At 40.7% G+C, this 24,064-nt stretch overlaps 1 protein-coding gene across 1 annotated transcript in view; it reads right to left on the reverse strand.

Annotated features, from left to right (window-relative positions):
• Positions 1–413: 413 nt before the first annotated feature.
• Positions 414–24,064, reverse strand: part of TRAF3IP2 (TRAF3 interacting protein 2) — a 70,958-nt gene continuing 47,307 nt past the window's right edge. Inside the window, exons 5-10 of the mRNA XM_044004718.1 lie at positions 21,858–22,036; positions 15,846–15,934; positions 11,445–11,513; positions 9,458–9,574; positions 5,171–5,245; positions 414–994 (exon numbers count right to left, since the gene is read on the reverse strand). Of these exons, the coding sequence (XP_043860653.1) occupies positions 848–994; positions 5,171–5,245; positions 9,458–9,574; positions 11,445–11,513; positions 15,846–15,934; positions 21,858–22,036 (676 nt within the window). The 3' untranslated portion in view covers positions 414–847. The remainder of the gene's footprint in view (positions 995–5,170; positions 5,246–9,457; positions 9,575–11,444; positions 11,514–15,845; positions 15,935–21,857; positions 22,037–24,064) is intronic.

The raw sequence follows: 24,064 nt of genomic DNA on the forward strand, positions 1-24,064 counted from the left end.
TAAAATCTGAACTGTCAGAGTGTAAGTGCCAATGAGGTTGTTAAAAGAAGCAGTCTGTCAGGGGTAGCTAGGTGGTGCAGTGGATAAAGCATCAGCTCTGAGTTCAGGAGGACCTGAGTTCAAATCTGCCCTCAGACACTTGACACATACTAGCTGTGTGACCCTGGGCAAATCACTTAACCTTCATTGCCCTGCAAAAAAAAAATTCTTTTAAAAAGCAGTTTGTCTAGTTTGCTGTGATCCTATCATTCAGGAGAGTCTAATCTATTGTATCTGTTATTAGATCTAATTTGTTTTGTGCCTCTCCCCAGGAGGCAACTGTCTCACCATTGAATAGGTGTCCCCCCCCCCAGCGTTTCCCTCGATATAAATGAACCCCAGCCTTACAAAAGTAAACATTTTATTGTGTTGTACATGAAGTCCTTTTGTCTTAAGGATAGAAAAATACATCTGGCTAAACAGGAAAAAGAGACCTTAAGAAAATGGGGGTGTTTGTCAGTCCACAGTTATTGCAATATCATTTTCAGTATCTCTTTGCTAAGGTGCTAAGGGAAACACCCTAAGTGATTTTAAGAGGGGAAAAAAGTCTGTACATCCCACCCAGAAGAAGGTTGAAGAACTCAGGGAGACACATGTTGCTTCTGCCTCAGGATCAGTGACAGAGGCCATTTGGATGCTGAAGGGGGGGACAAGTGCTCAAGAGAAGTTACCCATGCCCAGGGAGCAAGTGAGAAAAGGCCATCAGCAGGAGCTGGCTTCCCCCAGTCCAGTCCCCCATCCAGGAATGCCTTAGCATCCAGTCTAAATGAAGGCAACAGCCCCTTTGCCCCTAGACTCCCGGGAAGCTTCAAAGGGGCACCACCTGCAGAGTGGGCAGAGGTCCTCTTGGAGGAGGGACATACTCCTCCTCCCTCAGGAGCCGAAGCAGGATGTTCTTCTTATTCCGGGGCCAGCTGTAAATGTGAGTGTTCTGCAGCCACGTGGGCACGTGGTCCTGTAGGAAGGAGAGGAGGGGGTTAGATGACACGGGCTCAGGTGGTTAGAAAAAACCCCTGGGTATCCCTCCCCACCACCACGACCACATGCTCCTCATGTTGGCTTCCTGGAATCACTGCCTTCAGACTTCAAGAGTTTGCTCATGCTTGTTCTTCTACCAGACTTGGTGGCATTTTTGTTTCATTTTTTTAAAGTGGCAGGAGGGGTTGCGGAGCTTACACATGCAGTTCTGTATGTAAGCATCACATCTAAATCATGGAAACCACATGTGCTGGGAATTTTCCATCAGGAAGAAGCAACCTTCCCTTTAGGTTATAATGCACTTTTCATCACCTTCACATGAAAGAGATGGTGCCAAGGTTGCTCTGAGTGATGTGGTTTTTCCCATGGCTAGACAGGAGAGGGGGGAGGAGAGTTTGCTGAGACTGTATGCTTCCTCTGACTTATTATCCTTTCACTCTAACAGTTCCCGTCTGTGCTTATGGTCACAGAACTGGATGGATGGGTAATAAATAGAGCTCCCCCAGTGCCTTAGATACTAGTTGTTCCAGATCTAGCAACAAAAGCATAAAGTCAAACCAGGCTGATTCTTCTTCCTATCCTTATTCTAATGCTCTCCTTAAGGTCCCTGCCATGGGACAATCTCACAAGGTGAAGCCACCTTTCAATAAGTTAAGTAAATCCTTACCTCAAAGTGCTGATGGTTGACCCACAGTATGCTTAATTCTACCCATAGTAAACAATAGGACCTCAAAGTTCTGACACATTTTAGCACCTTCTCATTACTATCATTTTTATTACACATTCACTGAGTATTTGAGTCTTGTGAATCCTGTATTCCTTTCCCATTTCATTTTCAGTTCAGTTCAGTTCAGTTCAGTTAAACATACTAAGCATAAATATATTGAATGCTAGGTGCTGGGGGAGATCTAAATGAAACACTTCCTGCCTTTAAGGAGTTTATATTCTACTGTGAGCATAAATATATATAGATAAGTAAATACTAGGTAATCTCAAGGGAGAACACTGACAAATGGTGGTAAAAAGGAAAATTCTCCTGTAAGAGATGATCCCTAGGCAAAGCCTTGAGGGAAGCTAGGGCTTCCACCTAGAGGTGGAGGAATTGAAGGAGTATATTACAGGAATAAGGGAAGGCCTGGGCAAAGCCTTGTAGATGTCATGTCAAGTACTGGGACTAATTTGGTTTCTCTTCCTTCATGCCACACACTTAAAGATTTTACCAATGCAATATTGTTCATCTCCCCTACTTTCTGTCCATAACTAGTATCTGTCAGACCCACATATTCCTGCTTACTTTGTAAACTCTGACTTTCCTCATACCTACTTTTTAGAAACACAAACACAAACACACACACAACACACTAGCTCAACCACTGATTCCACATTTTCCTGCCTCACAGATCTACAATCCATTAAAGGATGACTATATAGCTTGGCTAACTCCAGGTTAGGAATGCTGTCCCTAATTCTTGGGTAGGTGAATGCCAGGCTAAAGATGACCTATCCTGGGACCTGGGACTAGTTCATGGTTGACCTGGAGATTTTGATTTCCTCTTTATAGGCATTTTGGGGAGTTAGACTGCCTCTGGGGCTTTCATTACACAGGTCTAGAATAAGCCCATGTCCTTCCAAATTCCACTCAGCTTCAAACAATACCATTGGAACATGCTTCTAGGAAGAATACGGGCAGCTAAGTGGCACAATGGATAGTTTTCTTTTTTCCCCCCATAAAAGTATTTTATTATTTTCCAGTTACATGTAGAAATAGTTTGCAACATTTGTTTTATAAGATTTCTAGTTTCAATTTTTTCTCCCTCCCTCCCCTCCCTCCCCCCTCTCCAAGACAGCTAGCAATCCGATATAGGTTATATATGTACAATCACATTAAACATATTTCTGCATTGGTCATGCTGTGCAAGAAGAATCAGAGCAAAAAGGAAAAACCTCAAAAAAAGAAAAACAAAAAACAAAAAAAATTAGAGTATGATTCAATGTGCATCTAGATTCCATAGTTCTTTTTTTTTTTCTGGATTTGGAGAGCATTTTCCATCATGAGTCCTTTCGAATTATCTTGGACCACTGTATTGCTGGGAAGAGTCAAGTCTATCACAGTCGATCAACACACAATGTTGTTGATACTGTGTACAATGTTCTCCTGGTTCTGCTCATCTCACTCATCATCAGTTCCTGTAAGTCCTTCCAGGTTTCTCTGAAATTCTTCTGCTCATCATTTCTTAGAGCACAATAGTATTCCATTACATTCACATACCACAACTTGTTCAGCCATTCCTCAATTGATGGGCATCCCCCTCAATTTCCAATTCCTTGCCACTACAAAAAGAGCAGCTATAAATATTTTTGTACATGTGGGTCCTTTTCCCTTTTTTATGATAATGGATAGAATTCTGAGCCTGGAGTTAGAAAGACTTCTTTTTCTGAGTTTAAATGTGGACTCGGACATTTACTAGCTATGTGACCCTGGGCAAATCACTTTCCCCTGTTTACCTCAGTTCCTCATCTATAAAATGAACTGGAGAAGGAGATGGCAAACTATTCCAGTATCTTTGCCAAGAAAACCCCAAATGGGGTCACATAGAGTCAGACATGACTAAACAACAAAAATATGTTCCTGTCTTCTCCTGAATAAGTCCAGAGATTCCATTCTGCAATCATGGGTACCTACCCTAGAGCAGATCAAAATGGCCAATGCTGCCATTGAATGCAAAGATCCTCCAGGTCTCTCTGAGATGAACTCTGATCCTACCCTATGTTAGTTACATAAAAGGATTTAGAGGCATCCATACCCAAAGTGGTATTTCTTTCATCTATCATTTATTTATTTATTTGTAAATAGTATTTTATTTTTTCCAAGCACATATAAAGATAGTTTTCGACATTCATTTTTTTTACAAAGTGATATTTCTTTTTTTTTTTTTTTTGGTGAGGCAATTGGGGTTAAGTGACTTGCCCAGGGTCACACAGCTAGTAAGTGTTAAGTGTCTGAGGCCAGATTTGAACTCAGGTACTCCTGAATCCAGGGCTGGTGCTCTAGCCACCAAAGTGATATTTCTAAAGCATAGGTCTTATCATTTTCCAGCTCAAGAAACTTCAGTGGATTCCTCTTGCTCTTGGATAAAATGCAAACTCTTCTGTTTTGGTATTTAAAGACTTTCACAGTCTGTCTCGAACCTATTTTGCTAGACTGATTTCACATTACTCTTCCTCACACACTCTATGTTCCAGCCATAGAACATAGAACAAACAGCTTACTTGCTATTTCCCAATCACAACACATCACTTCCTATCTTCATGCCTTTGTTTATACTGTCCCCTAGGTCTGGAATCACCTCCCTCTCACCTGCCTGCACTGCTTGGAATCCTTGGTTTCCTTAAAAACCCAGTTCAAGTGCCACCCTCTCCAGGAGGCTGTTAGTGTTTCTCCCTCTCCATATTATTCTGAGTATGTTTTTCATTTACTTACCTACATACATATTGTCTTTCCCTGCCTCACTCCACAGTAAAATATAAACTCCTTGAGAATAGAGACTTTTTTCATTTTTTTACTATCTTCAGGGCCTGGCACATGGCAGATTCTTAATAAATTCACCCTCCCCCAGTTCATGTAGTCCCTCCATTCCTAGCTGGTAGTATCTTCTAGAGCAAAAAGTCCTGACATGAACTGTGGCAGAACTCAATTTAAGGAGAGACCCCAGTGGAATTCACTTATCCTTCCAGCTAATGAGGGTTGTACTAGATGGGCTTTTAGCTGAAATGTAACAAAACACATCTGTTGAACAACCAGCAAAAACAGGCACATCCAAATAGTTGGCCTTTTATGTGTAAAGATAAGAAATATCAGATAAAATTCATGCTTCCCTCTTTATTCTCATTGGTTAAAACATAAGCCACTTCATATTGTGGAAGAGGGTTTGGGGGGTGGGGGGTCATTAAGGCAGCGGTGGTCCTGCCAGATAAAGCCCTAAAACCCAACCAATCCAGGCCACTGAACTGAGTGGCTAAACCTCTTGATCTTTTGGCTAACCTCACTTTCTGTAAGCACTGATAAAAAGTTGGCAGGTCTCTCCACTTCAACTCCCATAGGATAGAGCCAGGTGACTCAAACTGTATTAATTATAAACTTTGGGGTTCTTACCTTCTTAGCGTTGGGGAAGAGCACAGGGATGAACCGAAAGTTCATGCTTCCTTGTTTTATGAACTCAATCTGCATCTGGAACCAGATAGATTTGTGGGTTTAATTGCAGGAATTAGTTTGAGAGGTTAATTAATGCTACCTGAACACACAGGCACAGGCAGTATTAAGATTCTAATTTCCTTATTGGAGCACCAAGAGCTAATCATTTTAACTCTTTTCCTCTGCATGGTGCCATGCTAAGCAGCAGAGTGAGACGTCATTTCCAATTTTTTTAAAATATGATTTTCAAACTGCATAAATGTTTTTCATAATCACTTTCCTTTAAAAAAACAGAAGATGCTCTAAAATGTTTCAGAATTATATAAGAACTAAGTTTTCAAGAAGTATATAGTGGAATAAGCACTGGACTTGGAGTCAGAAGACCTAGATTCAGGTCCTGACTTTTACAAACATACCAGCTGTAAGACCCTGGGCAAGTCCTTTAACCTCTTGGTAATCCAGACAAATCCCTTAGGATTATAAAGTACAGACAAGTTGCCAATGTGCATCAATTGAGGGAGTTTCTTCATCAAGAATTTCTCCACAATAAAATCACAGCTCCAAACTATTTTAAAGGACAGCTAGGTAGCATGGTGGTTACATCACAGGCCTGAGTTCAAATCCAGTCTTAGACACATTCTAGGTATGTGACCCTGGGCAAGTCACTTAACCCTGTTTGCCTCAGTTTCCTCATCTGTAAAATGGAGCTGAAGAAGGAAATGGCAAATCACTCCAGCATCTTTGCCAAGAAAACCCCAAATGGAGTCATGAAGAATGAGACATGACTGAAAACAACAATAACAACAACCAAACTATTTCCTCCTCCTCTCCCCATGGAAAATTTTTTTCTTTTACAAATATAATTTTCCCATGGCCTAAATGATATACAAACTTGATTTTCAAGAATCATTATCAGCAAATAGAAGAAAGAAGACTGAAGTTGGAGTCATACTATGAAAGGATATTTAAAACTATAAAGGGACCTCAGGGGACCTTTAGTCTAATCCCTTCATTTTACAGGTGAGGAAACTGAGGCTGAGGGAGATTAAAGGGATTTACCCAAGTTCACACAGATAGTAAGTATAAAAGGACCCCAGAGCCAGTACACTTTCTACTATACCATTGATTCCTGAGTTCAAGTGTAGACTCTGCCTTTTAGCATCTGTGAGACTTTGGGGGCAGTCATTTAACCTTTCTAAAGCTTCACTTTTCCCATTTGTGAAATCAGAATATAGTTGCATCACCTATCAGGGTTGTTATGTAGAAAATGTTTTGTAATATGTAAAGAGTGGTCCAAAGGTGTGGCTAAGCAATTAATAGCAATGCAGACCTGTAAGCATGGTGCTGGACACAGAGGTAAAGGGTGTCAGGTTTAAGGTGGCCAGTAACTGGTGACTACAAAATGTGCCTGGACCACCAGGTTGAAGCCAACTGCTAACCACAGTATAACTGTATACAGTTTGCCCTCACCCTGAGATAGACCTTTCCGGTAACATGAATCATTCTTGCTGTGCTTTTAAATTTGTCCATAGGGACTTCTCCGCCCACACCATGAAGTTGCAATGCTTATCACCCTGAAATTGATCACCTACCAAACAGGTCCCAAGGTTTCAGCTTATTTAGTAGGATCTGGCCTGTACCCGATCTCCCTATCAGCTTTTAGGTGTGGTGGAAGGGTCCTAACACTATTTTCCAGTTAACTGATTGTGCCTAGGCTAGGGAATCCATAAGCGTGTGGTCATCCCATGTATGCTTGCCTGGCTCAGCCGAGCTCTGGAGAGCTGGAGTAGGAACACTTCTGAGTGTGTTCCCCCAAGAACTGGCACTGGGATGAACCACTACCCACACACCAGCTGCTGGCACAAGCTGTGTGCTTGGAAATGGAGAGAGCACCCTTGGTGCCCTAGGAGTTTGCTTCCCGTCCACCCCAGGCTTCATTCTATCAACTAATGGCCAAGGAGTGTAAAAACCCTGAGTCAGGTCATGATTGCGAGTCAGTTTACTCCATGGACTGACACCATGGACATGGCTCCAACATGAAAACCATTGTGGTCCTGAAACCAGAGGCAATATATAAGTCTTTCCTCACCTCCTAATTTTTTTCTTTAATTACATATCCTGATTCCAAGACCAGATATAAGCCCGAGAATAAGTCATCCCTGCTTTTCATCCAGACTTTGCCTGAATTCAAATCTCAGATCTACTATTTACTAGCTATATGACGATGGGCAAGTTCACTTAACCCTCTCTGGATCTCAGTTTCCTTATCTGTAAAATGATGAGGTTGGACTACATTATTTCATTGGAAATTAGAATTAGAGACCACCTAGTGATTGGAGATCATCTGTTATTTCATATATGAGGAAACTGAGACCCAAAGAGGTTAATTCTCTAATGACCCTTCCAACTATAAATTCTATGATTCTGAGCCCTAACAAGTGATAAACTCTCTTTCTTTTTTTCTTTTTTTTGTGGGGCAATGAGGGCTAAGTGACTTGCCCAGGGTCTCACCCAGCTAAGTAAGTGTCAAGTGTCTGAGACAGGATTTAAACTCAGGTCCTCCTGAATCCAGGGCAGGTGCTTTATCTACCATACCACCTAGCTGCCCTGATAAGCTCTCTTTCAAGAAAGAAGCTCAAGCAATAATGACCTATTTAGCTAAATACCAGCCATCCTATCCCAATCCCTATGTTCCCAACCTATTTGAAGTATGCAGACCTTTAGTCCTGCTTTATTGTGGATTCCAGAATTGTGTTGTTTATCTATCTTAACCTTGCCTGCCCTCCTGGCTCTGGATCTTGGCCTTGTCCCCTTGCCTTACAGAGGGATCCCTGATACCAGCTGCTCCACTTCTCATTTCAGGTTCTATGCCCCTGTTCTCAGTGAATAGGACGACCCCTGAGTAATGGAACCGTCTGGATTGGTGGCAGATGTTACCTTATACAGCACAGAGGGAGAGCCTTAGCCCAGCCTCATTAGGCTCAGAATCTAAAGAACTTCAGAACTGATCCAATCTAGTGTTGCCTAACCCAAATATACTATAATTCATCCCCCCCCCCACGCCACCTTGGTGGCTGAGTTGGGAGAGAAAAAGGAAGCAGGGAATGAGAGGCACAGGATATATTGAAGGAAGAAAGAAGAGTCAGTTTTAAGTGCTAAGCTCTAAGTAGTAAGGGCCTTTGGTAGTAAAAATTTGAGCTTCTTCCACCCTTTCATAAAATTGGAGAGCTCATCATGTAATTGTGTGCCTGTTGCAGAGATCACCAGCTAGGGAGCTTCTGGGGCTAATCTTAGGCAGGTGGGTGGAAAACCTGGAGCTAGTCCAACCTCCCACCTACGGGTTGAATCCCTTCTGCTGTAACCCCAAGAGATGAGCATTCAGTCTCTTTTTGAATCTCTTCAGTAACAGTGAAATCACTACTTGCTAGAAGAACCCCACTGCATTGAAAGACAGTTCTGGTTGTTGCCTTTAAGTTGTGCCAAAACCTGTTTCTTCAATTAGTCCTAGTTTGAGTATTCTTTGAAGGCCAGCTGTGAAGTTGGAAACTTCTGCGCTGGTCATTGGAGAGGTCAGGAGAAGCAAATCTGACCCAATAATAGTCTAACTCAAACTTGATAGCATTTTCCTCAAAAACAAAAAACAAGTGAATAAAGCACCAGCCCTGGATTCAGGAGGACCTGAGTTCAAATCGGGCCTCAACACTTGACACTTACTAGCTGTGTGACCCTGGGCAAGTCACTTAACCCTCATTGCCCCAACCAAACCAAAATAAACAAACAAAAAACCCACGACCCTGTGAGGTAGGGTGTATGAATATTATTGCCTCCTTGTTACAGATGAAGGAGTTGGGCCAAGAAATTAAAAGTGACTTGACCAACATCACACAACTTGAAACTTGAACTCAGGTTCATGGTGTCATCGATTTGGAGCTAAGAGGGACCTTGGGGGTCTCTTATTCTAAGCCTCCTCATTTTACAAGGTGGGAAACTGAGACACAGAATGATGAAATGACTTGCCCTGGGTCCCAGAGCTCAAGCCCTACAGATCCAGCGTCCTTTCCTCTATCCCATGATGCCCTTCCACTCTAACCCCTCACAGCAAGCTTCCGGTGTCTTTTTATACAGCCAGGCAGACACAATGCTGAGCCCCCAGGGAAGGAAATGTAATTTGTTAGAGAGAATGCTTATGTCTCCAGGAAGGTGAGCTATTGCAGCTTCTCTCAGCAGCCCTGCCTGCCCAGGACTTACCATCCTGTGGATATACTTAGTATGTAAGCCGTGTTCATCTTCGTCCAGCTGGGACTCTGCTCCTTCCACATCCTGTTTGTATTTGGGGCTGATTGCAATGATTATCATCACTGTCTTCTGTTAATGAGAGAGAGAAGCACTTTTATGGACGTGTAAAGTGCAGTCTGTTTGATAAAGGCAGGTTGGAAACTGGCCAGCCAGGATCTTAAGTGTGTTCTGACGTGCTAAGGGAGGAGGACGAGTTTCATTCACTGGGGAAAGTAAAATGCATCACAATCCCTATTCTGTCCACCCACTTCTTTTCCCCCACTCCCCTCTCCAATCAAATACCTGATGTAAATGGATGGAGGAGGCAGTCTCCAAATAGATATTTATGGCCCGCCATTTTCTGTAGCTCTCCTTAATAACCATCTCAGGAAGGATCATATTATGTAAGAGGAAAGCATTCGGCAGGATTCAGCATCCATGCGGAAAGACTTTTCATCAATGATGAACTGCAACTCTGCACCTAATGGCTGCCTTTCTATTTGGATGCAGCCTAAGAATCAGAAGAAAGAGGTTCTCCTGCACAAAGCCAAACCCCTCCACACTTCAGACAAAAGGCCTGCATTGTAGGGAGGCTCCAGGCCCCCACCAGCCCCTGCAGAAAGGTTAGGTCAGCACCAACCAGAATGCAGCTGCAACACTGGTCAGCACCAACCAGGATGCAGCCGCAGCCATCAATTTCTCTCCTGTTAAACTGCAGAGTGTCCTCCTCACAGAGCCTGGCCAGCCAGTCCAGGGAAAACAAATCACAGCTCAGTGAGCAGGGAACTGCTGCAGATGATTTAAGGGACTTCAGAGATGACTGAGTACCCAGAAACTGCCTGCTCAGGAAAGCCCCAAGACTAAACAAAATGCTGAAGGATTGGGGTGGAGGGAAGAGAAGGAAGGATAGGAAAATGTTGACCTCCCGTTACACTGGATTCCCATCTTTATTGTTTTTAAAAAAAAGTTTGTTCTGATTTTTATCAATCATCTGTGCCTGGTCTCTTCTGTATTTCCAATTTGCCGGTTTTTACTCCCTCTGCAGGATGTCACCACCTACCTCCTCATCCGCCCCTCCCTCTGTCCTTGCCAAGACTTGCCTGGCTTGCAAGAAGAGTGGGTTTTTTAGGGTCAGTCTATGCTTCTAACACAGGCAAGAGGCAGAGCTTCTGAACCAAACAACTAGGATTGTGTATCTCTTAGAATTCTGGGCTTCTTTTAAGGTTTAGCTCAAGCAGCAGCTGCTACCTGAAGCTCTTCATGATCCCCCTAGTTATTCATCAAAAAGTGTTTATTAAGCACCTACTATGCTCTAGGGACTGTGCTAAGCCCTTGGGATACCAAGGAAACCAAAAAAGCATGGCCCCTTCCTCAAGGAACTTACATTTTAACAAGGGGGACCAACATGAAAATAATTATGTACATACCAGATATAAAGTAATCTCAAAATGAAGACCCTGATATCTGGGGAACAGGGAAAGGCCTTGTGCCAAAAGACACACATGGGTGTCTGTCTGTCTGTCTGTCAAGGTCAAGATCTCTGGGTCATGTGATACATGGAGGGGAATAGAGTGTTAAGAAGACTGGAAAGGTAGGAAGAGCCAAATTATGAAGAGCTTTTAAAGCCAAAAAGAAGATTTCATATTTTATTTTGGTGGCAATAGGGAACCACTGGAGTTCATTTAGTAGTTCGTCTGCCCCCATATTACTTTGTATTTACTTGGTATATACTTTTATATACATTTAGCTGTGCACATGTCACATTCCCCCACCTCTCTCCACCCCCAGTAGATCGTAAGCTCCTTGAGAGCAAGATCTATGTTGTTTTCAGCTTTGTATCAGCACTTAACACAGTGCCTAGCATCTGCATCTACAAGGTACTAGACCCTTTTAATGAAAAAATGAATGAATCTAACCCAGGAAAGAATGAGTGGACCTTATAGTCCTGCTGTTTGCTTACATCACGAAGGTAGCGCTCCATCCATTTGATTATGTCAATGCCTCGGACTCTGTCCTCAAATATGTCTATCTGTAAGAAGAGGATTTGGAGGAGATAGTATTAATGAAGTTGACAACAGATTCAGGGTGTGAGCAGACATAAAGAGAAGTACCTCAGATTATTTGTTTTTGGGTGGATGGCATGGTTTAAAGGGAAACCCATGTCTAAAGAGGAAAAGAAATTTTCCTTAGAAAATTTCATATTCCAACATCGTTCAAAGTTTGAATAATTACTATTCTTTATTAACATAGTCGTTACCTCTAGTTATACAATTACAGGGGCTCTCACACACTAAAGCTATCCCCAGTTACATATATATATATATATATATATATTTTAAAAGCTGAAAGTCATACTTTACCATAAGCTTAATGAGTCAGTAAAATTTACCAAAAAGCAAATGAAAATAAACATGATCCTAGGAATGTAAAACTTGGCAGATCCAGGAATAATAGTTCGGTACTCTACATTGATCAGATCCTAATTAGAGTATCACATCCAATTTGGGCTTGGATATTTCAAAAAAGGATTATGAAAAAACATAGTATTTTGTACATGGAGTTAGGGGGAGTGGTGGGGGAGGCGGAATTAAAATGACAGAATGGAAAGAGCCCTGGAATTGGAGTCAGAAGCTATGGGTTCAAATCCTACCTTTGTCACTTACTACCCATTTTATCTTAGGCAAATTACTTTCACTTTCCTGAGCATCAGTCTCCTCATTTGTAAAATGAGAGTATTGAACTCTATAGTCTCTAAGACTTTCTAACCCAATCCATTATCCTATTTTAATAGAACAATAAAAAAAACTTGTTTAAAGAAATGAAGTGTTAAAATTATACTAGGAATAGGCCCAAGGAATAGTAACTAAAATGAGTCTTGGAATGAAAATTCTTATTATGAAAGGTGAAGCATTGGTATTATTTAGCTCAAGAGTGGGGTTCGTGTAGTGTAATGGCTTTCATTTTAGGAGTTAATATTTAGAAGGTGCTTCTTATTCTCCAATTCCATAGAGGACTAACTGGAACATCCCACGTTGGCAGTATGGTTATATAGGGGAAATGGGTGACTCCAGCATGATTACATGCTAGAACTGACTACCCAAGAGAGACTCTGAAATTTCTTTCCCTGTGAATATGCTATCTAAACCACCCTGCATACAGCAGCCATGTTAATATCCCTAAAACATCGCCTTTATCACGGCACACAGCCTCTGCTCAGGATGCTATGATGGCTGTTAACTACCTATGGCATCTAATCAGTAGATCTTGAATCATCACCATTCTCTACCTGACTTTCAAGTCTCTTCATCACCTGGTTCCACTGTAGCCATTTCGTCTTGTTTCCTATTGGCTCCCCAATCTGTACCCTTCACTCTAGTCTGGCTGATCCCATGGACTGCTGTCCCATCTGACTCTCACCTCCAGGCTTTGAATCATCCTTCCTGACCTCTCTATCCCTGCCAAATGACCTCTCTGGGTTTTTTCAAGGACCAGATCACATTCCACTTTCTCCAGATGATTGTGGTCCTTACCGAGTTCTCTTGTTTCTTAATTCCTTTTTAAAGTCATTATTTGCCCTGATAATTAGGCAACTATGTAGTCAGTCTTGTCTTATTAGTCCATGCCACGTAACGTGGCCCTTCTTTATAATGCTTTCTTATTCATTGTTTTGGGTGAGCATGTTTTACCCTACACATTAGACTGTAAGTTCCTTAAAGAAAGAGATCGTGTTTCACGTAGTACATTTGTGTGGCTCATAATGCCTAGCTAGACACAAAGTGAGCACTCAATAAATGCTGGTTGACTGAATCTTCCAAACAGCAAAGCTACCATTTGTCTGGGGGGGAAGCATGGGGTGACAGAGTGCTAGACTGGGAGTAATGAAATACCTGGGTTTGAATTACCATTCTAATGACTTATTAGTTGTGCTAAGGCAATTCACTTCACCTTTCTGAGCCCTACTTATTCATCTGTAAGTTGGTGGTAATAATTCCTATAGTTGCCCCCCCCCCAACAGAGTTATTGAGAGGGAAGCTCTTTGTCAACCTCAGCATACTATTGAGATGTGAGCTATTATTATGGGATGAGCTGTGGCTTTCATCTTCTTGGAACCTGAGGACTGGGCAAATGATAACCTTTTGAAGTCCTTTGAGCAATGTGTCTAGCACCAATGTTAACCCCAAATGTAAATTACCCAGTGGTAGTAAATAAGGGAAGCACAGTCAGTAACCCTCTCATGGCTTGAGAGTTCCATCTTTGCTAGGCTGTAGTGGGAACTGACCACTGGTGACCTAAATATATGGACTCAGCCTATGAGCTTGTGCTAAGGACTTCACAATGGGAGGCCACTATAGGCATAAATAGCCCTGGCAGTCCCAGGTTGGCAAGGAGGCCACAAAAGGACACAGGCCTGTTCTAATGGTGATCTGTTTATTTTTCAATTAACCAAGACTAAGAGGGTGGGAAGAGTTGGACACTGCCTTTTGAACATTTATGCTTGGGGCTTTGGAATTTGACCTCATTGCACACTAGACCAAGACTTTTTTTTTAATGTCAGCAACAAAAGAGTGACATGCTAGTTACTCAGTAACAAAGGCATTGTAATTTTATTACAGAATGTGCACTAATGCATTTTTTAAAACTTTGAGAGATTCCTAGACCAGTCAGATTTTATTAGAAGAAAATATGAATTTAAATAGATACCCCTGTTAAGTGATGCTAAGTAATTTTGAAAAAGAAAATTTAAGTGACAAGCGTCCTCTCTTTACCCTCCCTCTTCATCCTACAAACTGCCTATTTTTTATGCATTCCTTCAATTTTGCACCATCTTGCAGAATGTAATCATCAGCAATTAATATTTATTGCATTCCCACTGAGTACACAGAGGACTTCATATGAAAGAAAAGAGAGGCCTCTCTTCCTGTAAAAATCTGCAGTGTCTCACAATAGCTTATTGTGGTGTGATTTCATTTCTCCAGAAAGTCACCTCCATGGTTTTACCTTAAGCTGCATTGAATCAAGCAACTGTGGTGGGGCAAGAAGGGTCAGAATTTTCTGAGCTCCCTGAATTGGCCCAAGATCATACAACATTAGCAGCAGGACTAGGGTTGAAATCTTTGTTTCTAGATTGCCTGGTCTAGTGAAGAAAGAATCAGAGCACTGGATAAAATTAGCCAATTATTCCCTATTCAGAAAGGGGTTAAGGGGTAGGGAGAGAGAAGGGAGACAGCATGTGTGCAGAGGTGAACCTGGACTAGGGTGGTGCTATTTATTTAAATAGAACAAAGATACTCTGCCTTTCCCCTTCCCCCATTTTGCCTGACCAAATCTCTCCATTCTCACTTGAGGCTTAGTCAGCTAGGACCAATGAATAAGTAAATCTATTTGCAAGGCTGAGTTAAAGCAATTTTCCGTTTTAGGCAATTGTTTTTAATATAGCATCACTTCTAACTGGAAGGGAGTAGTCCTAAGTTCTATTTGGTGTGTAGTGATGGGAATGGAACGGGACCTGTGATTTCATTGGTGCAGAGAACTCTCAGAGAGGAAGGCCCTCTACCAAATGGTTCCTTTTATGAAATTTACAGCCTTAGATAATGGCCCGGGGAAGGGGAGGCACTGAGAGATTAAATGATTTGTTGAGGGTCACAGAGCTAGTATTTGCAAAGGCAAGAGTTGAACCCAGCTCCTCCTGAATTTGAGATTGCCTTTATGTCTCCTGTATCACTTTACCTCTCAGTGGCAAACAAGGCTTATGAAATGAAAGGGGAAGCTTATGGTATCCCATATCACAAGAAGCATTAACTACATCTGTTAGAGTTAGCAGATGGAGGGTAGTAGCTGACAACTGGAAGGTTGACAAAGTGTTTTACATATGTCCTCTCATTTCAGCCTTTTGAGATAGGGATTACAGGGGTTATTATTCCCATTTTGGGATGAGGAAACTGAAGCTCATGGAGATTAAGTGACTTGATTATATGATTATACAGCTTGTAAGTGTCAGAGGTGGGATTTGAACCCAGTTCTTGTTGATTCTAAGTCCAGCTCTCTGTCTAATCTACCATGCTTCCTCTTGATGAAATATGAACCAGAAGTTCTCTATTTGTGTTAGGTTATGGAGGAGACTCGTGCATGTTTTCAGTGGTATTAAAGTAATTTTTAAAAAGCACACAGAAAACACTGGGAGAGAACTTGAATAATTTCAAATTTACCTAAACCCACAACCATTAAGTTTATATTCAGATGAAACATAAATAAAACAGTTTAAAATGTCAACAGCTAGCAGTTTTATTTATCTCTCTACTCTTTTTGATTTGTTATCTTATCTCCCTCCCTGTTCCATCTTCTCTTTGGACAAAATACTTACAGCAGTTTGAAATCCATTTACCAACAAAAAGTTCACAAATTTCACGACCTCCACAGCTGTATCCACAGAATAGGTTATGAAGACTTTACCTAAGAGAGATTTTTTCACATAAATTAGAAACTATTCAAGGCACTCAATTCAAAGAAACAGTTGTTCTTCTATAAGGTGAAACCTATCTAGCCCATTGATAGGATTATACCTCCAGCCAAGTAGGGGGCAGCTGGCTTGGCCTTCACCTCCCTTTCTAGTCCAAAAAGGCCACAGTTGTCTGTGCACAGTAGCTGAGTCAATTAAGGGGAAAGGGGCTTGGAAAAGGTGAGTTCAAGAGGCAGGTGACTGATAGGGAGGTTACTTGCTGACCAAAGGCAAAGCCTCTGATCCTTGCCATGTGAACATCAGTTGAACCAACTGCAGATATTTAGCTTGGGAAAGAGAAGATTGCAAGGGGCGGGCTGTGGGGAGTTGTCTTCAAATATTTGAAAGACTGTCATTTGAAAGGGTAATTTGATTTGTGTTATCTTGTCTCCTAGGGCAAAACAAGGAGCAAGGAGTAGAAGTTGCAAAGGGAATATTTAAGTGTGCTTCCAGAAAAAAACTTCTTTAAAAAAATTATAGGGGCAGCTAGGTGGCGAAGTGGATAGAGCATTGGCCCTGGGGTCAGGAGTACCTGAGTTCAAGTCTGGCCTCAGACACTTAACACTCACTAGCTGTGTGACCCTGGGCAAGTCACTTAACCCCAATTGCCTCGCCAAAAAAAAAAAATTATAGTAGTTTTAAAATTACATGTAAAGACAAATTTTAACATTCAATTAAAAATTTTGAGTTCCAAATTTTCTCCATCCCTTCCTTACCTCCCCCCTCTCCAAGAGGGTAAGCAGTTATATATAGGTTATAAATTTACAATCATGTAAAACATATTTCCATATTAGTTATGTTGTAAAAGAAGAAACAGACCAAAGGAAAACACACACACACACACACACACACACACACAAAGAATGAAAATTGTATGCTTTGATCTGCATTCAGACTCCATTAGTTCTTTCTTGGAATGTGGAAAGCATTTTCCTCATGAGTTCTTTAGAATTGTCTTGGATCATTGTATTGCTGGGAATTGCTAAGTCATTCATAGGTGAACTGTTAACGTATATGGTGTTCTCCTGGTTCTGCTCACTTCACTTTGCATCAATTCATGGAAAAACTTTAACAAGTAGAGCTGTCTAAAAGTAGTCTGCTCTGCCTTCAGACTTTGGAGGTGTTCAAGAAGTAACTGAACAAGTACTTGTTGAGTACATTATAATAGAAATTCCTTTTAAGTATCAGTTAGATGATGAGGCTGCTGAAGTTCCTTCTAAAACTAAAATTATGGAATTCTGTAATGGAAACTGCTGGACCATTAGGAGTTTAAAAGCTGTTGCTTATATGACCGAAGGAGGATAAGGCACAAAATCAGAGGATTTAGAACAGAAAGAGACTTCCTTATAGCTCATTTAGTGTCTTCCAGTATTTTACAGATGAGAAAACTGAGGCCCACAGAGTGACTTGAATAACCTGCCCACTTTCCCACAAAGAATAAGTAGCAGAGTCAGAATTCAAACCCTGGTCCTCTCTGCACCCAATTTTTTTTAATACTCTCAGTTTAGGGGGCGTCTCTACAGAGACTGAAGGCTCAGAAATCATAAGGTGGCTTTAAAACAGTACCCAGAGTCTGCCTTACCCTTGTGATGAAGCCATCACTATCTGCTTACAATCATACTTGGTATTGTGCCCAAACAACTCTCTGTGTCCCTGAATAGGACAACAGAGCTGGGAATCATTAAGTGAGGTATCCTAGGGAAATGTGTGAGAACAGAGGGCCATCCATTGAGCCCTTTTTCACTGCTTGATGCTCTGATGTCCTGATTATCTTGCCTGACTACTCTAGGGGAGTAGGGTTGGGGAGGTAGGGCAATTTCAGCTATCTATTAAGTACCTACTATTTATACACTGGGCACTGGAGGGTGATACAAAAATTAAATTAGACATATTTCCTACCCCATAGAGCTCAGGAACCATTAAGTGAATACAGCACATACACAGATAACTACAATGTAAAATGATATGTGGTAAGGGTGCAAGAGAAATCTAAACTAAGTGATATGTCAAGGTGTGTTGGGAAGGGAAGGATGTTCATTAATTGGGAAAATTAGGAACAAAGACTTCATGAAAGAGATGGCAATGGAACTAGGCTTTATGGACAGGATTTCAAGACATGGAAAGGGGGGTAGGGGTGGGGGGAAAGGGCATTCCAGGCAGAGGGCCTGAGCAAAGGCATGGAGGTAGGAAAATGAAGGATGTATCTGATTTGTGATTCTGTGTAGATTTAAAAACTATCTATTCAGAAATTTTAGCTCAAGGTATAGGTACAAATGAGATTAATAAGGCATGAGATGATGTAGGGGTAAAAAAGGGCTAAGGAGAGAACTTTGGGGAATAGAAATATTGAGGAAGCAGTGTGATAGAGTGGTGAAATAATCTCTGGACCTAGAATCAGAAAGACCTTGGTTCAAATCTTGCCTCAGTAGTAATCTATTAGTTATGTGATCCTGAATGAGTTGTTTAACCTTGGGGAGCCTTGATTTTCTCATATATAAAATGGCTGTGATAATAGCACCAACCTCATAGAATTGTTGTGAGGATCAAATGAGATGATATGTGCAAAGTGTTTTGCAGACCTTAAATAAGCGAACTATTATTTTAAGAGGTTAGGAGAGGTTCACTAACTAAAGATCTCAGGATAAATGAGAAAGGCCGAAAGAGAACTAGCAGCATATGGTGTCTCAGAAACCAAAGGAGGAGAGTATATCCAAAAGGTGTGGGTAATCAATAGTGTCAAATTCTGCCAAGAGTTTAGGGAGGGTCAACTGAAAAAACTACTAGAGCTGGCAATTAAGGAAACTATTGGTAACCTTTAGGAAAACTGTGGAAGCTGGACATTAAGGGATTGAGAAATTAGTGGGTTGGAAAGGAGTGGAAGTGTTGAGTACCAATGACTTTTTTCAAGAAGCTTAGCATAAAAAAAAGCAAGAGACATGGATTGGTAGCTAGATGGAGCAAAAGGGTTAACAAATGACTTTTTTTTACGATTGGGGAAATCTGAACATTTCTGTAAGCATATAGGAAAGAGTTAGTGGGCAAAAGGGCTTGAGCATGCATGGGAGAAAGTGGGTGATTGATATTGTAATGTCCTGGAGAGTGTGGAAGGAAGAAGTGTTAAGAAGTAGAAGAATCAACAAAGAGTAAGGAACATATCCTTTAAGACAGAAGGAAAGAGGTAGAGATTGGGTTAAGATACTGATGAGTTTTGAAGTATAATGGAGAAGAATTAAAGGAGCTCACACTGGATGACTTGTCTTTTCATAAGAAACATATGAGTCATATGTCATGACTGTAGGAGGTTGAGGATATAAGGAGTTAATAAAGTTAATATGAATGATGATTTGAAGAGTCAATGAGAGTGGAACACAAGCATTGTCTAGTAGCAGAGAGGGTGCAGTTAAGGTTATACACTGTAAATTGATAGCTGGCAAAACCATCATGATTTTGTGACTTTGACCACTTTCATTATGACAAGAACAGCATTGAAGAAATCTGATGGTGGGTGTTAGAATTAGCTGGGGGGCAGGGTGGAGTGCAGCTAGGTAGCACAGTGGATAAAGCACCAGCCCTGGATTTAGGAGGACCTGCATTCAAATCTGGCCTCAGACACTGGACACTTACTAGCTGTGTGACCCTGGGCAAGTCACTTAACCCTCACTGCCCCACAAAAAACCAAAAACAAACAAACAAACCAAAATAAAACAAGAATTAGCTGGGCAAGAATGATGGAAAGTCAGCATGTTAAAAGTGACATAAAAATAAATGCTGACATTACCAAAGATGATGGCAAGGAATAGTATGGAAAGAAAGGGAACCAAATACTAATGCCATTGACAAAGCTAGGAGAATAACCTGAAAGTTGGTAGATGACAGTAACAAAAAGGGAATTAGAATTTTATAAAAAGATTGCGTGGACTTCACAGTAGGAAAGGTTATTGAGGCAAGGTGGAAGATAAATGATCTGGAAGTGGGAGTGGAGAGCAAAAAATATATCAATCTTTCTTCCTGGCTCTAATGAGATGGGTCAGAATTGGGAAAAGAAGAAGCTTACATTACAGAATATTTGGTGAGATATCAAATCATGTGCTCTAGAAAAGCCAGCTTTCTGTTAAAGTGAGGAGGTTGCAGATGCATTCAGGGAAAATTTTAATTGTATAAATTGTTGAGACTAGAGTAGCAATTCCAAAAGGCACACAGTGAAACAGACATGGGAAGGGGACAAATGGCAAGAGTTGGTCAGGGGAAGAGTAGAGTTGTTCTGATTGCGGATGAGAGTTTGGTAAGTGGTATTACATTTGTAATTCACATCTAGGGTGGTAAAACAAAGATTGGGAGACCTCATAGCATAGGAGGTAGTGTGATATAGTGTGTTGGTAGTAGGGGAAGATAGTTATTAAGTAGGTTAGAAATTAGTCTCTTGAGTTCATAGTATTAATTAGACCCAAAGTTCTGTTGGGGAGTGGGGTTGGTGGCCTACATGGAATCTCATCATTGGATGGTTTTTGTCATTTTTAAATGAGATCTACAGGGATTCTGAAAGGGGAAGAATGGGAAGGCATAAGTAACCAATGGCCTGGATAGGAGTCATGATGTAGTGGAAAATACACAATTCTGGGTAGTAAGAAACTTGGGTTCAAGCTCCAAATCTACTACCAAATGGCTGTGTGACCTTGAGCAAGTCACTTAACCTCTTTAGACTTCAGTTTCCTCATCTGTCAAATTATAACTACAATATTTTTATCACCTACATCACAGTGTTGTTGTGAGAAAATTGCCTTGAAACCTTAATCAATATACATTGAAATGATCATTGCATAAAATGTGGATACTAATTTTTAGGGCTATGTGATATGTAGTGGGGGAGAGGGAGATGGGAAAGAGGTAGGAATTGTCTTGTCATTCAGTCGTTTCTCAGTTGTGTCCAACTCGTCATGACCCCATTTTGGTTCTTTTAGCACGCTCTAATTACAAACCTAAATGTGTAGAAACTAAACTAATCTCCTTTTTAATTTTGAAAAAACAAAACAAAACCCAAAACACATTCTGAATGGAAAAGAAAATGTGCCCATGGCACAGACACAAGGCAGAAAAGGACTAAATAAGACAGACATGGACCACACATTTCTATTCCCCTAGTGATCAGCAAACCCTACAGGGTTTTATTTCAGGTCTGGTTCTGAGAAGCACCCAGACTTGGAAAATGCTTATTGGAATCATCTGGGTTTCTCCAGTAAGCACAACAGAATGCAACAATCCCATGAGAAGTCCTTGTTTTTATAAGGTTTCTGGAACTCACAGTCCTGCCTGACCTTAATATGAGAACATTTTGGTGATATTTCAACATTTCTGGTTCTGGCCAGAAAAAAAATGAAGTGGAAAAGGAATCACCATCTGACACTGGACTGAATGTCTCTTTGAATAAAGTATTTGATTGTGAAGCCTTATGGAAGATGTGAACCCATTTTTCCAAACCCAATGTCTCATCCCTCCAGAAAACGACCTCTTTCTTGATGGTTGCTGTTAATTTATTGTGCAATGTAAGGTCCTTGGCCAGTACCACACACGCACATGCAGACAACTGATCAATTCAGTCAAACAGCTAGGCAGCTCAGGACACCATTTAGAAGGAGGGAGGGAGAAATGGGTATTCTTTTAAAAGAAAACCCAGTAGCAAGCAATTCCTTAGCATGAATGATAGCCCTTACAGGGTTACCCAGCATGCACTTGCGAAATGCCTGGTAACTATTAAAGCAAAACACTTTCTTTTACTGGGATTATGAGAAATATCCAAAGACTAGAGGTTATTAAGCAGCGAGTGATCAGAATAATAAGATTTTACAACAAAGATGAGAAACCAACAAACATGCAACTTACGCAGTTCTTCTGGCAAATTGCTTGTTTTCAAAGTCCCTCTGATGGCGGGTGTGCTGGGGGGTCTTGGGATGGCAGCTGGGGAAGGAATCTGGTTAATCTGGTGTCTGAAGTCAGCAGGAAGCTCATTGGATTCATCCTGAGCAGCAGCTTGGTGAGGTGGCTGGTTATATATCTGACCCCTGGGAAGGAAACAGATAAAGGAAAATGTATATTCTGCCAAAGAAGAACTACGGGGCACAGAATGTCTTTGAGAAATACAAGGCGATAGTTGTCTCTTGTACTTCTTCTTCTTCTTTTTTTGAGGCAATTGGGGTTAAGTGACTTGCCCAGGGTCACACAGGCAGTAAGTCTTAAGTGTCTGAGGCTGGATTTGAACTCAGGTCCTCCTGACTCCAGGGCTGGTGCTCTATCCACTGCATCACCTAGCTGCCCCTTCTCTTGTACTTCTATCCTTTCTCTCAAACCTGGCAATGAACACAGGTTTGGTGTGACTTTATTTAAATATTTATAGATCCCTTACTCTATACAAGGCTCTGTGCTAAAGCTTTTAAGTTTGGGGGAAGGATTTTAATTATTTTAATTTTTTTTTTTGGTCTTTTAACTTGTGTGATATTTCAGTGGGTTCTTCCCTATACCTGTATGTACTTCTGCCATGTGTATGTGTGTGTCAGTTCTTAATACTCAGCCCAATACTTGGCACATAGTGAGTACTTAATAAGTGCTTATTTTATTCATTCATTCATTCATTCATTTGGCAACCATGATCCTTTTTCCTGCTATCAGAGAAAGAGGGCCTGTATGGAATAGTGGATAGTCAAGAAGATCTGAGTTAAAGTACAACCTCTGACACAAATTATCTGTGTGACCATGGGCAAATTATTTAACCTCTCAGTGCTACAAACAACTCTCTAAAACTGTAAGTTAAAAACAAGTTGCTGATATGCATCAGTGGGCTAAATTTTCATATGAGTATTTCCTGATGCCAATAAAATCATAGGTCTAAACTGTCTCCTCCTTTTCCCTCCAAAAAGAAATTAAGGAACAGTATTGACAGTAACAATGAATATAGCTACTAAATAACTAACAAAATGAGAAAAGTAAAAAAAAATTATGGTTTGGCTGTGTAAAAGTAAAAAATACTAATTTTTTTCATTTTTATAACCTGTTTACCATTTCTTTCTCCTACCATATTGTTCAATAATATATGTATACATATATATATATATATATATATCTTAAGTATATATATAATGTGTATATACACAAACATTTAAGGATAATATATATCATATTATAAATATTACATATATACTTATATGTATATAGGGAATGAAGGGTAGAAGGAGACGGCAGCTGAAGCATGGTGGCTTACAACAAAGTTAATCTAACATATTTAAGGCTATGTTATATGGGATATTAGATATATGTTACAATATATTATATATACATCTGTGTATATGTGTATATATGTGATGTGTCTATACACACACACACATCTATATCCTTAAATAAATGTTGGATTAACTTTGTTGATGACATTTATCTGATCAGGACAATAGCCTTTTATGTTTTAATTCAATTTCCACATTGTGTTGCTTTTGTAGCAAGCCTGTCTTCCCACAATTTAAAAAAAGGAAATAGAGGAAACATTTCTCTTTGAAGTTTTGTCTCACCCAACTGCAGTCAGAAGGCTTCTGTGTTATCTTCAGTATTATAAAAAGCCTATGATTTCATCTGTACATGTACTTGCTTCCTCCATTGTTGCAGATTGCACCCCCTCCACACTTTAGTAAACAGTTTTATATGTTGTGGCTAAAATAAAATCATTTTGTAGACAACATTTGCAGCCAGTGAGCCCTCCAGCGTAGCTACTAGGCTGTGTTTCAGATGACAGACATGGAGTCTATCACTGGACCCATACTCAAAGCTTTTCCACTTGGTAGAATCTATCAGAATTTGTCTTCCATTGGCATAGCATTTGAGAGCTAAAGGTTGCTTCTAGAGCACAATGAGATTCTTAGTGGAGTTTTATGCTCCTCATTGGGTTTATAAGAAGATTTCCCAGGATTTCGGTTCTAGTTGGTTCCTTTTAAGGAAAAAACCAAACTGACGATTTGTATTTTGGTGGATGTAGAGACGAAGTACTGAGAAATGTTTCTCCATCAAAAGAGGATCTGGTGTCATTTCTCTTTCCCCAACAAAACTCT

Source organism: Dromiciops gliroides, chromosome 4 (genome assembly GCF_019393635.1).
Source record: "Dromiciops gliroides isolate mDroGli1 chromosome 4, mDroGli1.pri, whole genome shotgun sequence".
Classification (NCBI taxonomy): Eukaryota; Metazoa; Chordata; class Mammalia; order Microbiotheria; family Microbiotheriidae; genus Dromiciops; species Dromiciops gliroides.